The sequence below is a fragment of the Canis lupus genome, chromosome 4, assembly GCF_003254725.2.
Source record: "Canis lupus dingo isolate Sandy chromosome 4, ASM325472v2, whole genome shotgun sequence".
NCBI lineage: Eukaryota > Metazoa > Chordata > Mammalia > Carnivora > Canidae > Canis > Canis lupus.
Window position 1 is genome coordinate 8,176,187 of NC_064246.1, and position 22,103 is coordinate 8,198,289.

General features: G+C 42.7%; 1 protein-coding gene across 4 annotated transcripts; it reads right to left on the bottom strand.

Annotated features, from left to right (window-relative positions):
* Nucleotides 1-67: 67 nt before the first annotated feature.
* SPRTN (SprT-like N-terminal domain) lies at nucleotides 68-22,061 on the bottom strand. Of its 4 annotated transcripts, none has more exons than XM_035715191.2 (5): nucleotides 21,435-22,061; nucleotides 20,361-20,460; nucleotides 15,010-15,138; nucleotides 11,291-11,555; nucleotides 68-587 (listed from the first exon to the last, which is right to left on the bottom strand). In XM_035715191.2, exons 1-5 carry the CDS (start codon nucleotides 21,653-21,655, stop codon nucleotides 532-534), a joined length of 771 nt encoding a protein of 256 aa, XP_035571084.1. In that variant the 5' UTR covers nucleotides 21,656-22,061; the 3' UTR covers nucleotides 68-531. The 4 variants fall into 4 exon arrangements, with proteins under 4 accessions (XP_035571084.1, XP_025304221.1, XP_025304223.1 ...); XM_025448436.3 differs by lacking the exon at nucleotides 68-587 and adding an exon at nucleotides 4,734-10,370 and having other exon boundaries at nucleotides 21,435-22,055; XM_025448438.3 differs by lacking the exons at nucleotides 68-587; nucleotides 21,435-22,061 and adding exons at nucleotides 4,734-10,370; nucleotides 20,570-21,427.
* Between the last annotated feature and the right edge of the window lie 42 nt (nucleotides 22,062-22,103).

Sequence of the window (22,103 nt, forward strand, 5' to 3'; positions counted from 1 at the left end):
CCCCCCCTCAGTGCCCGTCAACCAGTCACCCTCACCCCCCGCCCACCTCCCCTTCCACCACCCCTAGTTCGTTTCCCAGAGTTAGGAGTCTCTCATGTTCTGTCTCCCTCCCTGATATTAATGTAAGGTCAATATACGTGCTCATATCTCTCTAATCTAAAAAACTTCCAGTGTGGTGGTTTTGTTATGTTCTGGCCTGTCGCGGGAGCATTTGGGAAAATGCATTGAAATATAGCTGGGTGGATTAAGGGAGAGGGCAGGTGAGTCAGAGATGAAGACTAAATTAGGTAGTGTTGTAGAAAGAGCGCAGGACTGAGAAATCTCTGCTTAGTTCTGGCCCAGCCACTTAATTATGTGACTGTTGGAGCCTTTTTCATCTGAAAACAAATACCCGCTGAGCTGTGTGAGACCTAAATGAAGTACAACACGTGCACGGCCCAAGCATGAGGGCTCTGTGGTGGCTGTAGACCTCAGTGGAAAATATTCATACTGTAGGTTTAATAATGTACATGTGTACTGGAGGTTTTCGGTTCATTTAGAAACACTCAGGAGTAAATGCCCAGCCTCCAATGCTTCAAGATCATTCACTGGAAAAAAAAAAAAAAAAAAAAAGATCATTCACTGGACTTCCAAAGTCAGGAATACATTCCCCTGATTCTGCTCTTGGTTTTAAATGCAGATTCTTTTCCTGATCACTAGCAAGTAAATTTCACCTGAAATATTGCAAGTGCCCAAGGATAAACCATTGCACAAATGACACGTATAAAGGGCCTGGCCTCATGAGCTGGGAAGAGTTTTGTAAGGAGAAAACACTTAAAGAGAAACCACTTCACAAGACAGGTACAGCCTTAACAGCTGCCCGCAGCCAAAGCGCCTTTATTAAACGGATGAGTTTTGAACTCCAAATAAGGGCCCAGGGGTCATAAAGATTATCAGGGCTTTTTGGATCAAGTCTTTTCATTGAGATTAAGACCTTTCCTGCCAAAATTAATGACTGTTTTTACCGAGTTCTATAAAACCCCTTTGCCTTTTTACCTGGGAACACACAGAGTATGCAGAACAAACTTCACCTCCATTTATAACTCAAACAGGGTGAGAGCAGTGACTCGTTCACAGCCACACAGCCAGTAAGTGGAGAGCAGGGCTTGACCATAGGAGGTCCTTTTCTTCTTTAACTTTTTTTAAGGTCAGAGTTATACATGTATATGTAGCTAAGTCAGCTTGTTCTAGAAGGGGGTTTTTAAGGAAATGAGCCTTCTTCTGAGCACAAACTTACAGTGACTCTTTGGGTTTAGTGGCCTGATTAGTTCTAAGTAACATAATCATATTGTTATGTGTTGGACTTTCAGAGTGAGACCTTATTTGCTAACCAGTTCCCCATGTGAAAGACAAGCATGTAGGGCCCTGTCCAGCCGCCAGCACCATCCGACCACACGTGGGCAGCACACCTCTGTATCCCCCTTCTTCCTCACATTGTAACTTCGATCAAGTTGATAGTTAAGACTATTGATCTTTAGAGCTTGGATGCAGAGTAAATCATGATGACTTTTCGTCCGTGATTTGTTTGTATCCTAATGTCCTGATTTTTCATACTTTTCCTGTGGCTTCTAGCCTCAGCAGTCTGGAGTCGTTGTCCTGCCTGGTACACAGCCGTCTTCCTGAGGTCTCCTTTCCCCATTGTTCTGGAGACCCCTCCACCACTCCCTGCTGGCTCTCCTGTTTCCTGGATCCCTTATCTTCCCCTTTCTCGCTTGACTTCCTCAATCTGGGGGAGCATGTTCTTCATATGTCTTCCTGCAAACGAGTACGTGGGTGGTGAATTTTTCAAGACCAGCGTCTTTGTTGGGACCCTCACACTTCATTGATAACTTGCCTGGGTTTACCACTCTCCTTTGGGAATCATTTTCTTTCAGTCCTTTGAAGGCATTGCCTCACTGGTTATAGCTTCCAGTGTGGATGCGGAGAAATCTGAAGCCATTCCTAGGCCTGACTCTTTAAACATAACCTGCTTTTTCTCTGTGGAAGCTTGTGGAATTATTTTTTGTCCCGAGAGCTCTGTCGTTTTATACCGTGCTTTGGTGTGGTGCTCTTGTCAGCCACCGTGATAGCCATGCAGACTGTAAATTCATGCCCTACATTTGGGGACACTTCCTTAAACTATTACAGTACTTTTTTGCCCCCTCCATTCTTGCTCTTTCTGGAACGACTGTGCATTGACTGGTTTGTGCCTCTTGCTCTTAGTTACTATGTGTCTTTCTGCTTTACTCTTTTAAGTCTCTTAGTCTCTTTTCCAGTTACGCCAGGGAGGGTTTCATTTCTGTTACCAGGTTTTAATATTCAAGAGCTCTCTCTCTCTCTCTCTCTCTCTTTTAGTATAGAACAACCAGTTCTGTACTAAAAGTATTTAACCTTCCTTTGTGTTCATTTTAATTTTTCTCTTTCAAGTTGCAGGTTTTGCTCACACATCTGGTAATTCTTGCTGGGTGTTCGTATCTAAGGGGAGGTACTCAGGCTTTCCAAGAAATATTGCCAGCTGCCTAAATCTGAATCTCTTTCATGATCTTCCCAACACATAGAGACAAGGAGAACCGAGTAAGTCACCTAGAATGCATACCTGCAGTATAACTGGGAGACAGAAGTTCAACTTGTGGGAAAGCAGAGCAAGAAGCATCTGAGGCCAGCATCAGGGCTCCCGGGAAGTCAGAGTCAGGTGGAAACTGTATGATAAAGGGACACGAGTAATGGGGGCCTGATGGTGGCAGTATACAGCAGCAGTGGGCAGGGGGCAGGAAGGGACTCCACCACGAGGGATGGAAATACTGACAGCCCCCAACTGGCAGTGGTTCAACTCATGATTTTTTCAACTATGATGGTGCAAAAACAATACACATTCAGTAGAAACTATACTTGGAATTTTGAATTTGGATCTTTTTCCCGGTCAGCGATATGTGGTACATACTCCCCCCTGATGCTGGGTGACAGTGGTGGCTTCAGCTCCAAGGCAGCGTTGCAATCATGATAGTCAAAATTGATGTACTTCCCACTATTCTGTTTTTCACTTTTGGTACAGTGTTCAGTCGATGACATGAAATATTCAGCACTCTGTTATCAAATACACTATGTGTTGGATGACTTTGCCCACCTGTAGACTAACCTAAGTGTTGTGAACACGTTCACAGTCAGCTGGGCTGAGCTCTGATATTTGGTAGGTTAGTGTATTAAGTGCATCTTCAGCTTATGATGGGATCATTCTGTTGTAAGTTGAGGAAGATCTGTAGTGATAAATCTGACACCAGTTCACCAGAGCACTGGCCAACTGGGTCATCAGAGAAAGGAGTTTGAAAGTTCATGAGATTGAAGGTGGCTGCTGGAAGGTACCATTTCTGGGAGGAGGGGTAGATGTCTCCCGGAGACTTAATGGTTAAGTGCAAGAAGGAAGCCAGGGTCTCATGGGGGAAAAGAATCATAGGAGAGAAAAACCCTTCTCAGCTCAAAAATAAAACTTTTCTCTGAGGAATACTGCATTTCACTGTACCAACAGAACACTCACAGATCAAACCCAGTAAGCCACACAAACCCCTCATCTCCACCTGGATAGAACCAACCATTTCTGCAAGTCAGGAAAAGAATGCCTTTCAAAATGAACAGAAAAAGGGTGCATATAAACACTGCCATAAGAAGAAAACAAAATGAGAATCATGTACAGCTTGATGAAAAGTCTCTCCTCAACCATAAGGCAGAAGAAAAGTGCAACAATAGCTAGTCTGAATCAAATATCCTTAAACAAGACTTTGCCGAAATTAAACAACCCTGGAACTTAAAAATGTTGGGCACCTGGCAGGGCTCAGTTGGTGAAGCATCTGCCTTTGGCTCAGGTCATGATCCCAGGGTCCTGGGATGGAGTCCCGAATGTGTCATGCGTTGGGCTCCCTGCTCAGCAGGGAGTCTGTGTCTCTCTCTCCCTCTGCCTCCCCCTGTTGCTTGTGTGCATGCTTACACTCTCTCTCTCAAATAAATCTTCTTAAAAATTTCAAAAGGTCAACAAAAACAAAAACCTTCAGCAAGCTGTAAAAAATAAACAAATAATTATCTCAAGATTAAATTATAGCTGGCCAAGGAAGAATAGATTCAACAGTGGAGGGCACTGAAAAAGTAAAAAGCAGCCAAGAGTACATAAAAAAGGTTACAAAGATAAAGTAGAATGGGTACACACAAGTGTGTGCTCATACAGTGGAATGCTATAGAGCAGCGAGAACAGGCAATCTGCCAATACACAACATGGAGGACTCCAATGTGCTAAGGAGCTGGACTCCGGCCTCCTCTTGTGGATCCTATGGAGGTGGCTATTTGAGTATTAGGTTTTAAGAACAGAATTGAACCAGTATGGGTGGGTCTATCTTAATTCATACATGTGTTACTGGTGGCTCAGTTGGTTAAGTGTCTGACTTTGGCCCAGGTTGTGATCCCAGAGTCCTGGGGTGGAGGCTCATGTTGGACTCCCTGCTCAGCAGAGAGTCTGCTTCTCCCTCTAGCCCTCCTCCCACTCATGTGCTCTCTATCTCAAAATCTTTAAGAAATATTTGTTACTAGAAACCGTTTATACCTGCGTCTATGTATGTGTAGGTATACGCATTTATCTACTGAATTATTTAAGATTTTATTAAGTAATGTCTCCATCTAACATGAGGCTCAAACTCACAACCCTGAAATCAAGAGTCACACGTCCTACTGACTCAGCCAGGCACCATTCTATTGATTTATTTTAAATGTATACAAACACGTAAAAAGAATCCTGTGAGGAATCTTCTGTAAAAAACAAAAACAATACCCTCCCCATTTCTTTCATGTAGATGCAGATTTTCATACATTAGTTTGCAAGGAATGCTTATGACCTGGAATGACTTGGGTCTTTAAGAGTATTCTAGCTTGAAAATACGCAACCTTGGGTTCTTCAGAGAGGTATGGAGAAGAGTCCATGTTCGTGGAGGTATTACTGCGAAAGCATAGAAATGGAACTTGAGAATGCCTAGCCACTTCAACCACTTAACACGAAGAATCTAAGAGGCTCCTCTGACATAGGGGTAAAGGACAGTGTCTTGGGAAGCTTTCAGACTAATCTAGGCGATGCGGAGCAGAATACTCTGTCTCAGACATACTCAAAGGAAGAGCACTGTAATTTCAGAAATAGTGGGAAAGTATAGGTCTTGACTTGTCTGGAAGGCTTCCTGTTATGAACTCTCCTGTTTTGCCCCATGTGTGGGTTCCTGCTTGCTTTCTTGCAGACATGTTATGTCAGCGTGTTCAGAGTGAGGTGAAAGGAAAACAAGGCTAGGGAGGCCCGAGTGCCCTGTACAGCAGCCCTGGTTTGAGCAAGCACACATTTTTGGCCCTCTGCACCCTCTCTCACAGGACTGGAGACCATAGCTATCCTTTCCTTTCTACTAATCAGAACTGGCAATATTGTTCCAGTTGTTGGTTTCTCTCATCTGTTTGGTTTGGCTTCCATGCCTTCGGTTTTTCTGAGAAATTTAACTTCCCAGGAGCGCCCCCTGGTGTTCAGTAACCAAGAGGGCACATCTTTTGGCAAGTGTGGCTCAAGTACAGAAGGAAGCAAACAGCGGCTTGTTTCTGTATTATGATACACGACATTGTAAACTTTATTAATGATATGGTTCCAGAGGCACCTAAGAGCAATCTTTTACTTTCCTAGCTTCCAAAGAGATGTGATGGAGTACATATGATATGACATTCTGGTGGAATGTTAGAAAAAACAAAGCCAGTGCTCATCTCCACGTGGCATCCTTTTTGTTAACTCCCTAGGCAATTGGTGATAATAATTGCCATATTAGATTTCACCTCAGTGGTGGATGTGCTGCTGGTCAACAACTACAACCAGTTGCTATAAAAGCAAGACAAAAGATAACAGGAAACCAGCACCCCTCAGTAAGAACGAACAAACTACAAAAAGAGCTCAGCTTCTTCTGAGCAGCCCAATGAAGAGGTCCTGCACGTGCCCAGATGCAGGATCCCAGGCAGGCACTAAGTTTGTAGGAAAACACAGCAGCTGTTTCACTTTGACACTGAAATTTACTTGGAAGTCCTATAAGCTTTGAGGGGCCCCTGGGTGGCACAGTTTGTGGAACATCCAACTCTTGGTTGGTTTTGGCTCAGATCATAACCTCGGGGTCATGCTCCACATTGGGCTTGGTGCTCAGCGTGGAGTCAGCTTGTAATTCTCTCCCTCTGCCCTTCCCCCTTGTGTGCTCTCACTTTCTCAGTTTTTTTTTTTTTTTTTAAACCTGTTAAGTTTTGAAAAAATAAGCTCAATGCTTTAGGACAATGGAACAGTAGTTTTTTGTTTATCATTTTAGATACACATTTATAGTCTAAAAAGCAAAACAGAGCTTTCCAAATTTAAAATTAGGTAGATAATGGATAGCCTTGAGATTTTATAAAGTTAACTACCTTTCACCCCCAACCCATCTCCCCAGAATGAAGTGATAGCATTTAAAGGCTGACCCAGGGATCCCTGGGTGGCGCAGCGGTTTGGCGCCTGCCTTTGGCCCAGGGCGCGATCCTGGAGACCCAGGATCGAGTCCCACATCAGGATCCCGGTGCATGGAGCCTGCTTCTCCCTCTGCCTGTGTCTCTGCCTCTCTCTCTCTCTCTCTGTGACTATCATAAAAAAATAAAATCTTTAAAAAAATAAAAATAAAAAAATAAAGGCTGACCCAGAATACCAGCTGTTATTAGGGTAGGGTGTTTGCTTTAAAGGGTAAAAAACTAAACCAGCAGAACAGAAAACGGTTTCTCTCATATAAATGACACAGAATGGGGTAATAATTCTTTTGGTGCAGGTTTTCTCAAAAGCCTTAACACGAACTGAAAGCTATTTAATTCCAAATTTAACTTTCCCTTTCTTGCCACCTGTTTTCATCATCCCTTAAAACTGGCCAGCTGGTGGGGAGCCTGGGTGGCTCAGTCAGTTAAGTGACCAACTTTTGATTTCCAGCTCAGGCCATGATCTGAGTTGTGAGATCAAGCCCCCTTATCAGGCTCCATGCTGTGTGTGAAACCTGCTTAAGGTTCTCTCTCTCTCCCTCCCTCCACTAAAAAAAAGAAAACAAAACAAAACAGCAGCATCTGGGTGGTTCAGTAGGTTAAGCATCTGCCTTCAGCTCGGGTCGTGATCTTAGGATCCTGGGATCGAGTCCTGCATGGGGCTCCCTGTTCAGCAGGGAGTTTACTTCTCCCTCTGTTCCTCCCCCTGCTCACTGTCGCTCTCCCAAATGAGTAAATAAGAAATCTAAAAAAAATTTTTTTTCTAAACACCTGACCAACTCTTTCTCAACCCACCCTCTCCAGCCCTGACACAGCCCTTCTGCCCATTTATGTTACCCTTCAGAGAATCCATCAAAACACTTCTCAAATGTTCTCCACTGGCTTAGTCAACTTTCCAAGCCCTCCTCCTGCCCCCAGTGCACCACCCCGACCTGAATCAACACATGGGGGTGTTCTCCAGGACCACACAAACCAAAGTGTGCAACATGACACCACCTTCAAACTTCCACCTCCTTCTGCCATTTTACTCCTCACATCTTACTTTGTAAGATGTTCAGACGGAAGATGTTTTGTTCATTTGGAGCAGCTTAGTTCCCCCTGTAGACTGTGCTGGTCTAGCTCCAACCAACACCTTTCTTTGACTCCTTCGCTCTGCAAGCCCCTTTCCATCCTTCCTTACCAGGCTATCCTGACTCACTCTGGAAGACCCACTCGGACAGTGTCTCCTCCAGGGAACCTCCCCTCAAGTTCCCACAGCCCCCAGCAGAAACTAGTCAGGAGCTCTTTCTGTGTTCACTCCCCATCGAGGCTGTTTATAAATCCTGAGGACACGGATTGTCTTGTTTACCTCTTTGCCCCAAACCTTGTATAGTTTGGGCTCAAAAGCTGCTCACTTGCACGTAATTTGCTAAATTAAGAGACAGTGATCCTCTATGAAAGATGTAATTGCATATATTTTAGGTCATTTATCTATAAATACTAAATACTGTTTTTCAACTTCATATTTAAGAAGTTATCAAAACTTGTAAACACTCAACCAGATGAGCTAAATTTGAAGAGGACTGATAATACTGTGAAGACAGCTGAACAGCTGAAACTCTCCTACATTGCTGGCAGGAGGGCAAGCTGGCAGTATTTACTAAAGCTACACATGCACGTACCCTGGTGAGCCAGCACTCCAATCCTGGGTGGACGCCCAACAGAAACGAGGAAGCATGTTTTCAGCAGCAGTCTCCGTCACAGCCAGCCCCCGGTTGGAAATAATTCAGATGCCCGTTAATATTAGAATGGCTGAATAAACCCTGGCGTATTTGTACACTCAAAGCAACGACCTAGAATGAACTTCTACAGTGTGGCAACAGGGTAGTACTTCATGAAGTTAAAACCACACTCAAGCACCCCAGGGTGGCAGAGACGTAACAGAAACAGTGATTACCCTCAGGGGTTGTGGCTGCAGACTAGGAAGCGTGCGGACACGAATGCAGGAGGTGCACTGTTCCCTCCCTGACCCGAGGCTGCCGTCACCCAGGAGCACCAAGGCCAAGTTCACACAGAGGAGCTGGCACCTCGGGTAGGTGGAGGTCATGTCGCAACATAGCTCAGGAGAAAGAAAACCTGTGAATTCAACTCTTGGGACCAGGCCAACATGCTAGTGGTACAGCCATGAGAAAGTGAACGGACGAAAGGATCTTGGTCTCTGCCACAACACAGTAAGAATGTTTTTAAAAAGAAATTACTTTTTAAAATGCACAAATGGTATTCCTTTTTATTTTAACGGTTACAACTTTGGCTTAAGGTTCATAATACTGTTTCCAGACAGTGTTCCACTGTTAACATAAAAGAGGCTGTTGTGATGTGACTTACACCAGCTCCTTAGCAGGTGAACCACTCATCTGGCTACATCTTGAGAAAACCACTCAACTCTGGCCTACAGGATTGCAGGAGTAGTCGTCTAAAACGTTTATTTGACTATATTCCTTCTATGCTTTAACCTAAAACCAGCTGCCACCTTTTAGTGATGACAGAAATAAAATTCTTGGAGATGTATAAAATATATTTCCTGCTGAGATTAAAAAAAGAAACCAAAAAACAAAAAACTTTGAGTACCCTACAACAACTGATATACTTTGTCCTCGAAATTGTAATTTTGGCCAATGTTTAGCTTCAGTTCTATGACTGAGTTTTAATATGAACAAAGAAATACTCAGTTTAACCAAATACCTGTCAGGATTCCAATGTATTTTGAGGAAAGGTATATAAATAAAAAGATTAACAGATTTAAATGCAATTTAAGAGCAAGGAAGAACATAAGTATCTAAAAACTATACATGTACACATGCAGAACAAACTCTGAGCTACAGGATACACAAGGCAAAAGTGAATATAGCACCTTTCGACATAGAATATTTTCCATTGCAACCTCATGTATATATCTATAAAATAGAACTACATTAAAACCTACAAATCTTCATGTTCACCAGAACTTCCTGAGTGGCTGACACTATGTTAGCAGGGTAATATAGGTGGCATGTGACACCCATTTGTCTTTCAAAGACTTCTTCAACTTTTGACTTTGATGCTACCACCTTCAAGGCACCAGTCCAAGTGCTCATTAATCTGAGACTCCAACACTTCATTCTGACAAACAGGACAATCGACCATCCTGTTCTGGCTGGATGCACTGCTGGAATCCTGAGTTGCAGCTGTAGGATGTGAACTCCACTTTGGATCATTTCCACCACTTTGTACTTGCTCTTTCTTGATAAAAAAATTGTCAAAAACAGTCTTGTCTTCTAGCCTGGGTCGTTTACTTGGGAGTTTCTCCTCAGGCCCACTCACATCCTGGGGTGCAGTCACAGATGTTGATTCCGGTGCTTTTAAAGAATTTCTCAGGGATATCTTAGAAGAGGTGACCCTTTTGTGAGATCCAGAAGAGATGGAGTTTTTAGTGATGTCACCGGTTGTTAGGCTTTTTGTTGGAGATCCATTCACACTTCGGAAGGTCTTTTGGTTGGCAACTGAGACCCTAGGAAAGTAGTTGCTTAAGACATTTTGGTGACTGGCAGTAAGAATAGGGGACACTAGAGGAGTTTTTTTACTTGAACCATTCTGTTCAAATTTCACCTCAATTTTAGAATTGGGTCTGAGAGCTTTTGCTGAATGGTCTTGACTTAAAAGATCTTGGGTTTTATTAATAGCATACGAAGTAACAAACTTTCCCGATGAAGGCGAGTTGCTCGTTTCTCCTAGAACATATCCTTTCCCACTGAAAGGGATCAACAGCTGGGTCTCACCTCTGTTAGATTTATCTACAAAAGAAGCAAAAGTTCTCTTGACTCGAAATTAATACAGTAACAAGTGTTAAGCTAATGAGCTTGGGAGAAGGACGTATCTACAGTGGTCAGGGGGCTCAGGGAGGGAGAGAACACAAAAAATAAAAATCTAGCATCCCAAGCCCACTAGCAAAGGAACTTGTACCTTGAAAATCACTTAGCATTCTTCAAGTTTAGTTCCAGAGGGAAAAGTCTCCTCCCACATTCTTTTCTTTCCCCCTACTCACACAGAATGGGGATCTATAACCTCTCCACATAAATTCTTCTCTAGCTCCTCTACTCACTCACCATTTTTGAATTTAGGAAAAGTAGCTTATTATTAATGTTTCTGGATCCAACCAACAATTTCCCAAGGGAAGAAGTCTTAACTTTAGTGACCTGGTTCCCTCTTCAAAAGGCAGGGACTCTGAACTTCATAGGAAAGGGATAAATCTCAAAGATGAAGTACCAGCACATACATGTCATATCCTTTTCCCATTCTTCTCCCAATGAAAATACATACATCAACAGCAGAAGTCACTCGGCTAGAAGCCAACTGATAGGAAGGGGTGGGTTAGGAGTAATTCCGGGCATTGTTATTTGAATTACTGTTTTTATTTTGACAATCATTTTGCCTTCTGTTTCCCAATGACTCAGTGAGTCAAGATAGGGAAAGGGCCTTTACCTAACTCCAATATTATCCGTGAACACAATTTCTACTTTAACTCACACTACGCAAAGTACATTTTTCTACCATCACTTCACAAACAATGGGATTTGTTTAAATCCACACTTACAAATGTCTATACTTGAAATAATCCTTAAGCTCATCTTAACACCAGTTCTCCAGAGGACAGCCCTGGCTTTTATACTGTTAGCTGTGGTCCCAGCAAGCATGGAAGAGCAGACAAAGTTACCTTTATTTTCAGCTGCTGTTGGCTGCTTTCCTACTTTTGTCTTTCCTTTGCCCTTTTTTGAGTAATTCTCTGGTTCCTTGATTTTGATGTAGGTGCCGCCACAGGTCTTCTGGTGCTCAGCCCACCAGTAGTCATGCACAGAGGGTGCCCTGTTGGTGGCACGTTTGACATAACCGTAGTAGGGTTTCTTGTACTGACAAGGCCCATTGCAGCGCCACCAGTGTCGCCGGTACTCATCCACCTCATCGTGGAAAGTATGGTACACCTGGGTTGAGAGAAAGTGCTCAGTGTTAAAGAGGCAAAGTTAACAATTTTAAAAAAATACAGAAGCAGCCTTCCTGTGTTTAAACTTTCCAGTTTCTGAGAGCTCTCTGCAATGACACTTTGGAGAAGGCAGCAAACAGATTTAGCTTCTGTTCCCAAAGTTCATTTTAATGGGACAGCAGCAGTTAATAATACTTCAAAAACTGTGTAAAGATAGAAAGATGTGAGATTAGAAAACAAAAAACTTTTTAGCCCACAAAAGCCTGTCAATGCTAAAAGTTTTAGAAACCAAATTTTAAAATGATCAAAAATCAGGATAAACCAAATTTTAAAATGATCAAAAATCAGGATAAAGACAAAATTTTATATAATGCCATAATAAATAACAATTATTCCTTCCTACTGTTCAACTGAAATTTTCCCCTGTAAGTAACAATACCAAAGGATTCTGGACTATTTCCTAGAAATGCTCAACCCCACCTACACAAGCATTTTGCCTGATGCAGTCTCTGCTACACCCACTCCACATTCTCAAAGGTCTTTGCCCCCTTGTCTTTGTAATGAGCCTCATGGGGGCATCATTCTACCTGCTTATGGCAAAAAGCTCCCCAGGATTCAAAGGATCTTTTGTTTTTTTTTTTAAGCTTTGAGAGAGAGAGCAGAGACAGAAAGCATGAGTGGGGGTGAGGGGCAGAAGGAGAGGGAGAAACAGACTCTCCGCTGAGCAGAAAGCCCAAAATGGAACTGAATCCCAGGACCCTGGGATCACAACCTGAGCTGAAGGCAAATGCTTAATCGACTGAGCCACCTAGGTGCCCCAGGATTCAAATATTTTCATCTCTGTGTCCCTAAGTGGCTAATATAGGCTCTGGCACAGTGAAGGTGCTCAGTCAGTATTTGCTGCCTGAATGAATGAAAAGCTTCATTCATTGATTCAAACAAAATTCTCTGCGAATGAGCTTTTCAATACTTATACAGGATCATTTAGTTTCACCCTCTAGATAGAATCTTATTTACAGATGAAAGAGGTTTGACTGAACAGAAAGTTAGCCCTCCCACCTTGGGGGCCTTGTGGAAAGCAAGACACCAATGAAGACCTGATAATCCTCAATAACCCATGTACCTTTCTCTTCTGTCCTCCCAGTGGAACATTACTACTGTATAAGATAAGGGGCCTCCACAGATGAGATTTTAACATTTAGACATTTAACTAGACATTTAACTTTCTAATAAATTCCACAGAGGAAAAGAACATGAAACTTTCTATAACTCTACAGGTAAGTTTTATACTGTGTCTCCCTCCTAAGCAACAAATGTGTATGATTTGGCAAGCATGCCAACAATACATTACGTGAGGCGCAGAAGGCACTGGAGGGAAGAGGTTTGGGGTAAAGAGATATGGAATACCCTGCCTTCTCCCTTATGTTAAGAATTCTTCACTGAATTCACTGGTTAAAAAGCCAGGACATTGGATCTATTTTGCTTCCAAGTCCTGTAACTTGTAACTTGTAACAGCCTAGGGATGTGACTTCTTTAACAATGTAGTCACCAAAATAAAATTGTGGAACTAGATGCCCTGTGGAGTTTGTTATAACAGGATGTAACCTGTAAAAGCAAGGGGTGTCCATGCGATAAAACCTCTCCTAAATGAAAACACACAGACGTGCAAGATAAAAGAATATATCCTCTTCCAACTGAACAATAGGAAGTATACCAGGACTTTGCTTAAAGTGAAAACGCCAATGAGGAAACTAAAAGCCTTTTGTACCTGCAGCTCCACAATGCTTTTGCTAGTCAGGACTTTATGTGACTGTTTTTTACTTTGTTAAAAAAAAAAAAAAAATTTAGGGCAGCCCCGGTGGCCCAGCAGCTTAGTGCCACCTTCAGCCCAGGGTGTGATCCTGGAGACCCGGGATTGAGTCCCACATCAGGCTTCCTGCACGGAGCCTGCTTCTCCCTCTGCCTCTGTGTGTGTGTGTCTCTGTCATGAATAAATAAAATTTTTAAAAATTCTTTTTCTTAAGATTTTAAAAAACAGGATCATGACCTGAGCTGAAGGCAGCCACTTAACTGACTGAGCCACCCAGGCACCCCATGTGACTGGTTTTTAATGCAAGCTACTTTCTTGATGAAGTAACTCTGATAATTAAATGAGCTCTCTAGAAAATTAAAGCCAACAGCTAGGAGAAAAAAAAATCTACATAAAGTGAGCACTTTTCATTTTCCACAAGGCTGGCTTTTACTGCCTTTCAAAGACAGGAAATAATCTGCAGGAATTTGGTTCAATCCAATACAATACTTATTAGCCCTCATAGGGGCGCTGTATCACACATCTTATACAGAGGTGTACAAAGATAAGGAAGAGCCACCCTGTGTTCAGAGGTCTGAAATAGAATAAAATATTGTCAATGGTCAAAGAGCTGCTAGGGACACTAAAAGGAAGAAGTCCTGGCCCGCTGCGAAGATGAAGGACATGTGACAGCACAGAGGAAGTGGGACCCATGAGCGAGAGGATGTGCAAGGAGCTGCACGGGGGCTGAAACGTTCACTGAGCCAAGACAAGCAGGGGACTGTGTGGGGCAGGAGAAAAGGAACAGCAAGGTCACCTGATAAAATGAATCAGTAATAATAAACATCTCGTATTTAACTTTGTGCTCAGGGATCCCTGGGTGGCGCAGTGGTTTGGCACCTGCTTTGGCCCAGGGCACGATCCTGGAGACCCGGGATCGAGTCCCACGTCAGGCTCCCGGTGCATGGAGCCTGCTTCTCTCTCTGCGTCTTTCTCTCTCTCTGTGTGACTATCATAAATAAATAAAAATTAAAAAAATAAATAAATAACTTTGTGCTCAGACAGGGCTACAATGTTTGGCACGTATTTTCTCATCTCAAGGACCCAGCAGATAAGTATCCTTGCTGCCCCCCTTTCCTGCTCCTACACGGAGGCCCCATAGTCTGCTGTCCATGGAGTGAGCACCAGAACGCCAGCAGTTGGACAACTCCTGCTTTTCTGCCCCCAGACTCTGCTTCCTACAATATTATGCAGAAATATAAATCAAGGAAAACTTGTGATGATGGGCATGACACATGAAATGGCAGCAGATACAGGAACCATCGAAGGAGGAGATGATCACAAGGAAACGAAGCTAAGGGATAGCTGTAGCAATCCAGAGGTAGTGCCGGTCTGTAGCCACTATGCACACAGCATTGCCCTAGCTGTGCTCAGAGGCCAGGGGGGGCGCCTGAGCGGCCCCAACCACAGACCAGCGGGTTAGCTTCTCTTTGTTTGTCTGTCTTGCTGTGGGAAATCCTCAAAGACAGTGTTTGTTCCTATCCAGTTGTCTATTTTTAGTTAAATCCCAGGAATTACTGAGTAAATACTAAAAATCACAAATGTTCTACCTATTTATTAATAAGTTAAATTAATGAATGTTATATTTATTATTTAACTCATATACCGTTATATTAGCTCCAGTCAGGCGATTGATGCGATGCATATGTTTACAGAACTCTGGGCCGTGCCCCTCCCGGTCTTTATCATTATTAGTGACAAATAAATAGGCATGTATCATTTCATGCAACAGGGTCTGAAACAGAAAACAATCAAATTGTTAGGGTGCTTTTGAAAATAAAAAGGCATTTTCTCACCCTGCCTGGAGTCTTAACTTTGTTTGGATCACAGGCTCCTTTCAGAAACTGTTAAAAGTCATGAACCGTCTTTCTAGAAAAATTACATATGCATCCATTCACAAAACTTTGCATATAGTCTCTGAAACTCTGCAGATCCCAGGTTAAGAACTCCATGCTCCAAGAAAGCCTTTTTAACTCTTAATCAAAAACTCAAAGGAAAGATCAATGAACTCAACTACATAAAAACTTTAAAATTCTGTGTGGGGGGAGAAAAGAGCGTGGCTGAAAAAAATTCAAAATGATGTATGAGCAACGCACCTCTCAGGCTACTAATTCTTAAAATATAAAGAGCTACTAAAGTCGATAATAGGAAATGACCAATAACTCAATTTTTAAGGGGGCAAAAGTCATAGATGGGTTCACAGAAAAAGAAATAAAAGGCTCTGACAATGTTAAAAGTTTTAGAAACCAAATTTTGAAATGATCAAAAATCAAGACAAACCATAAACATGAAAAAAAATGTGCAACTCCATTTATAAAAACAAATACAAATTAATGTTACACCAATATGCTACTTCTGCTTATCTAGATTAGTAAAACTCCCAGTTTGACATTAGTAAAGCTAAGGTGAAAAAAACATTCCCATATATCTCTGGTGGGACTGCAAAATGGTACAAACCCCCTCTGAGGAGAATTTGGTAACATCTCACAAAGTTACAAATACATTTATCCTCTGACCCAGCAATACCTAGACTAATATGAAAGGTCATGTCTATGAGAAATTTTCATTGTGGCATCGTTTGTAATGTTAAGACTGGAACTAACTGTTTAGCAATAGGGTCCTGACTGAATGAACTATGGAAAATCCACATCATGGAATTCTATACAGACTATATAAAAGAACGTACCCAGTATTTTGTACAAGAAGTATGTTAGGTGATTGGGAGAGGGAATAAGAATGGATAGAAGTATTTTCAAAACCAGTGCCTGGGTGGGTGGCGTAGTCAGCGAACCATCTGATTCTTGGTTTCAGCTCAGGCTGTGATCTAGGGTTGTGAGATCGAGCTCCACACTCACAGCAGAGTTTGCTTGAGAGTCTCTCTCCCTCTCTGTCTCCCCCTCCCAGAGGCTCATGCTCTCTCTAATAAATAAATCTTTTAAAAAATTTGCAAAACAGAAAAATGAAACAAAAAAGAAACTAATAACAATATCCTATAGAAGTTGGGGAGTTCAGCATAGAGAAGGATGGGATAGGACAACCTTTCTATGTGTATTACTTTCCATAGTCTTGGGATTTTTGAATCATGTGCAATTTTAAAACAAGAAAACCAGGATACCTGGTGGCTCAGAGGTTGAGCGTCTACCTTTGGCTCAGGACGCGATCCTGGAGTTCCAGGATCAGGCTCCTGTATGAAGCCTGCTTCTCCTCCCTCTGCCTGTGTCTCTGCCTCTTTCTCTGTCTCTCATGAATTAATAAATGGAATCTTAAAAAATATATACATAATAAAACCTACTGCTCTAGTGAATAAAATCTGATGATAAATCCCATGATTGGCCCAAATTTAATCTGAATTTACATAAATCTTCTTTGAATTAAAACAACAATAGCGGGATCCCTGGGTGGCGCAGCAGTTTGGTGCCTGCCTTTGGCCCAGGGCGCGATCCTGGAGACCCGGGATCGAAAACCACATCGGGCTCCCGGTGCATGGAGCCTGCTTCTCCCTCTGCCTGTGTCTCTGCCTCTCTCTCTCTCTCTGACTATCATAAATAAATAAAAAATTTAAATAAATAAATAAATAAATAAATAATAAATAAATAAATAAATAAAACAATAGCCTACTGTTCATTTCCACATCAAAGATGTAGACGTGTAGGTGTAAAATTCACAAAAGTATTTAAGGCTGCTGTTTCATAATTTATCTTAAATATTTCTTTATTTTTTATTTATTTTTTTTAAGATTTTTTTTTTTCACTTATTCATGAAAGACACAGAGAGAGGCAGAGACATAGGCAGAGGCAGAAGCAGGCTCCATGCAGGGAGCCCAATGTGGGACTCAATCCCGGGACTCCAGTATCATGCCCTGAGCCGTCCCAGAAATATCTTTTTAAAGAGTGAAAGTCGGGCAGCCCGGGTGGCTCAGCGGTTTAGAGCGGCCTTCGGCCCAGGGCGTGATCCTGGAGACCCGGAATCGAGTCCCATGTGGGGCTCCCTGCATGGAGCCTACCTCTCCCTCTGACTTGGGTCTCTGCCTCTCTCTCTCTCTCTCTCTCTCTCTCTCTCTCTGTGTCTCTCATGAATAAATAAATAAAATATTTTAAAAAAACAGTGAAAGTCATAAAGGTCTCTAAAAGCAAACCTTGTTCATAATGTTTTTACAAAGAATTTCCATCAGAACTAGATTGCCATTAATGAACTGTAGTCTTATCAAATTATGCTGAACAGAAAAATGGGTGAATCAAACATTTTAACTTGGCCATTACAAAAACATCTCTTTTAAAATTATCAACTCCATCTCTAAAAGCGAATTTAATCTTTTCAAGTAAATACCACTCTTTGGGATTCAAACTCAAAGGGCCTCTATATTTCAAATGTTTTCTAACACAGTAATGATCAATAACTAATCTTATAAAGAAGAAATAAATTAAGGTTCCTAATTTTGGGTTCAATTTAAACACCCTGAAAATGGCACATGGCACCATACTGAACAATTTCTATTTTTATAGATGTACCATTTTCCACTCCACATTTAGGCCAGATTCAAGATTCTACTCAACATGGTCCCCAAACACCTCTACTTCCCACCACTGTACTGTCTGGCCAAAAGCAGCTACTTCTGGTCCTCAATATGCCTAAATTTCATGCCTCTCTTCTGTTCACAGCATGCCCATTTCTTCTGCCAAGAGTGGTTTTCCTTTACCATCCCTACTTCTCAGAATGCAATCTGTCCTTTAAGGCTCACCTCCGTGTTTTCATTAGCAGGAGTAACAATTATAAAGTGGTAGTAATGAGGCCATGTGGTATAGGGAATAGGACAAGAGCTTTGGAGCCAGGCAAACAGCCTACACCAAGGATTTATTATTGATTATGCACAAGGCTTTGGACAAGTTACAACTTGCTCCTTATTCCTAATATGGGGATATTCTGATCTTGCAGGGCTATACACACTAGATTAACTATTCACTAGATTAACACTAGTGTTAATCATAATTACTACCACTACTGGCACACAATACGTACTCAATAAATCAATAAAGAGTAGTAGAAGTGGTGATGTCAGTAGTCATAAAATACACGTGCATGGAGCTTTTCTTTGTCCTCAACCAGACAAAGTCTTTTCCTTTTCTGAATCCTACTCATTACAATTTAGGTCATACTTTATGTACAGACCAGAGTCACACTGTTCCTCTTTGGTCCTTCTTACCCCGATCTGATATTGTAACTTTCTGCCAACAGCAAATGCTCACTTGATAGCATTACCACACATCTCCCATTCTCTTCTCGCCCATTACCTTTAAAAAAAAAAATTGTTCGTGCGTTTAACCATTTACACAATAAATATTCATTAAGCAACTACTGTTATTAGAGCTCTTCATAAGGTTGACTTGGTTAATCATGTTCGAATGTTTTTTTATGCCTACTTTTTTTCCCCTGCTTATTCACTGAGTTACCAACAAAGTTGTGTTAACACCTGCAACTATGATTGTGGATTATTTCCCTTTTTGCTTCTACTAATCTACGCTTTATGTAATTTAAAGCTATATTACTACTTTTAGGATCATTATGTGTTTTTATTTAATAGATCATTTTATCATTATAAAATGTTAACCTTTTTTCCAGTAAAACTTCTTCCCTTAAAATCTTTAGTCTGATACAACAGCTTTCTGTTTTTGTTTGGATGATATATGTCTTTTTCCACCCTTTTGCGCTTAACATATGTGTGTCTTTATCTTTTTTTTTTCTAATGCAATTTTATTTTTTTATTCATGAGAGACACAGAGAGAGAGAGAGAGAGAGGCAGAGACATAGGCAGAGGGAGAAGCAGGGTCCATGCAAGGAGCCCGACGCGGGACTCGATCCTGGGTCTCCAGGATCACACCCCGGGCTGAAGGCAGCGCCAAACCACTGGGCGACGGGGGCTGCCCTGTGTGTCTTTATCTTAAGCACATCTCTTTCCATCTAGTATGTCAGTTCATGTTTAATTAACGCTTAATCCATTTACATTTAATATAATTACTGATAACCGTCTTTATGCCTAACTTTTTTGCGGGGCTTTGTTCCTTTATTCCTCCATTCTCTTTTATTAGTTAATTATTTCTGTTGTACCATTTTATATTTAGTAGCCACTGTCTTCTATCCTAACTGTGGTGAAAAACACATTACATAAAATTTACCATCTTAACTACTTCTAAGTGTACAGTTCTGGAGTGTTTAGTATATTCACATGGTTCTGAAAACCATCACCTTATATTATCCTTAAAAACACCATCTTTCATATTTCCAAGCATGTTTTAACATATTTCCCATCCAACCTCTACCACCTTTTATCCTCTTTTGTGCACACATTTCAAGAGCTATAACTGGGGCAAGACCAGTCGTCACACCGGGTGTGTCTTAGGGAATTTCAGGCATCTTCTAGACTCAACTAGCCATAATCTGGGGGCTCCTACTGCTCCATTTTGCTAGTGAAGCATGCCCTCACTCATGCTGGCTGGTTCTACCAGCTCAGCTAGATATTCTGGGAGGGCAGCACCACAGCACCTGAACAGAGAACCAAATCTGAAGTCTCAAAAGGAAGATATGGGTCTTAATTTTTTTCTAAATTTTTGCTTCTAAATATGTAACTTAAACCAGTTACTTAGCCTCTCTGAAGAGGCTTTATGTCCATATTTATAAAATGTCCATATGTCCATATTTATAAAAATGAAGACAACACACATTGTACATAAACAGGGCTGTTGTGAAGATCGAATTAAATAATAAAACTTTATTATTAAGCCTTTAGCTGTGAAGAACTGTAAAAATATACGGTAATCATTATTATCTGCATTGCAGTTAAAGTTTGCAATGAGGAAAAACAGGTGTTTGGTTTTTATATTACAGGTTAATTCACAGCAGTGTAAATCAGTAAAAAGCATTTTTAAACTACTCAGCTAAGAATCAAGTTTATGCAAAGAATACCTCTACGAGATCCTTTCTTGGTCTCAACTTTAACAGAGGTTCACTGAGACGGATGGAACACATTCCACCCCTCCCTTCATAGCTGCATAGCCCAGCACACCTGGAAAACAACCACCACAAAAGCATTATTTACCTAAAACACACAAAAGAGAAACAGAAAGGAGAAGAATAAATCCTTATACATTCTTGGGCAGTTCACACTAGTATACCTTTTTTGTTAGGAGATATCTTCAGATCACCCCAGTGAGAGAGAGGTGTGAAGAGAACTGCATCCCTTGCCCTAGCCAGGTTGCAAGAGGCCAAAGACAATCCTGTTCTGCGGCTCCCAGTCTCCTCCCTTCAAACTATAATCAGTTTGTGGTAGTTAACAGCCAGATCTCCATCGGCGCATCTCCGAAAGCGTAAGAGAAGCCTTTACGAAGGAGATTTGTCCTTTTAACCAGTTTTATGTCCTATCTTAATCTGTCTTAGTTTAGGCTGTTTTGTATTACTTCAAAGACAAGCACCGTGGTGTACAACCATATTAAAGCTGTTAACTCCGTTCATGAGCCGGAACAGATTACTTCAAATCAGGAATTCTCTACTTTAGTGAACATCCTTTTAGAGGCATCCCCGAAGATCCTTTCGGTCCAGAAATACGGAAACGTCAGCCCCGTCCCCCTCCTAACACCTGAGCTCACTACCAAGTGGTGACATCTCAAAGGGCACAGAAGAGGACAACACACATCTCTGGGAGGCTTCGCTGCCTCCTCGGCATTCTTTCTTAGGGGCTGACTCTGGGTGCTTCTCCCTCCTGGGTCAGAAACGTGTTAATTTATTTTCAAGTGAGGGGAGATCCAAAGACATCCTTTTCTCTCCCGGTGTCCTTTACAAATCAATCGGCTACCGGAATGGGCCACACAGCTAGCTTTCTTAAAGTTGTTGGAGAGGGAGGGAGACTAGGGGAGGGAGAGGGACAGCGAGAGGAGCTGCTGGTGTCCACCACGAGACCCCCAGGTTTCACGCCCCCCGGGACCGGGGGCTGCAGAGGAGCTGCCAGCCGCTCTCGCTTCCCCAGCGGGGCTCGGGACTCACAGGGTCATTCGCAGGCTCCACTTCACCTCGACGGCCTCCAGCTGGCCCCAGAAGAACCGATCGTTGAACTGCACAAACAGGGCCTGCAAGTCCGGGGTTGGGTCCACCAGCTCCCAGGACGCGTCCACCAGCGACAGGGGCGCCTGGGCCCGGTCGCGCTCCGATCCCTGCAAGTTCCACTCCTCCTGAAGCCGCAGTGCCAACACCAGATCCTCGTCCATCTCTGCCGGGATCCCAGGCGGCGTCCGAAGGCGTTAAGCAGGCTCCACGGATCCCAGGCTCCGAGAGCCTGGTCGAGCTCCTAAGAAGTACCGGCTCTCGGGCGGCTCTCGGGCCGGCCCGCCGATCTCGCGAGAACTCAGGAATAACTGGCTCTAGAACGAGAACTGAGTTTGCCCCAAACGCCGAGGCCAAGATTCTGGGGCTTAAAAAAGAGAACTCTGCAGGATACCTCCTAGTGGGCTCAAAACGGGGGCTCCCAGGGCCTGGACTCTAGGAAGGCGTCAGGAGACTGGCTACCGCCTTTACGCTCCGCCGCTCACTTCAAACACAAACGTCACGCCCGGCCCATGCGCAGTACCGCGTCTCGCCGCCTCGCCCTCCACTCTCTTCCGCAATAGCGCCTCCGGCGCATGGGCTCTAGGCCGCGGGCGCCCCTGCGCATGCGCG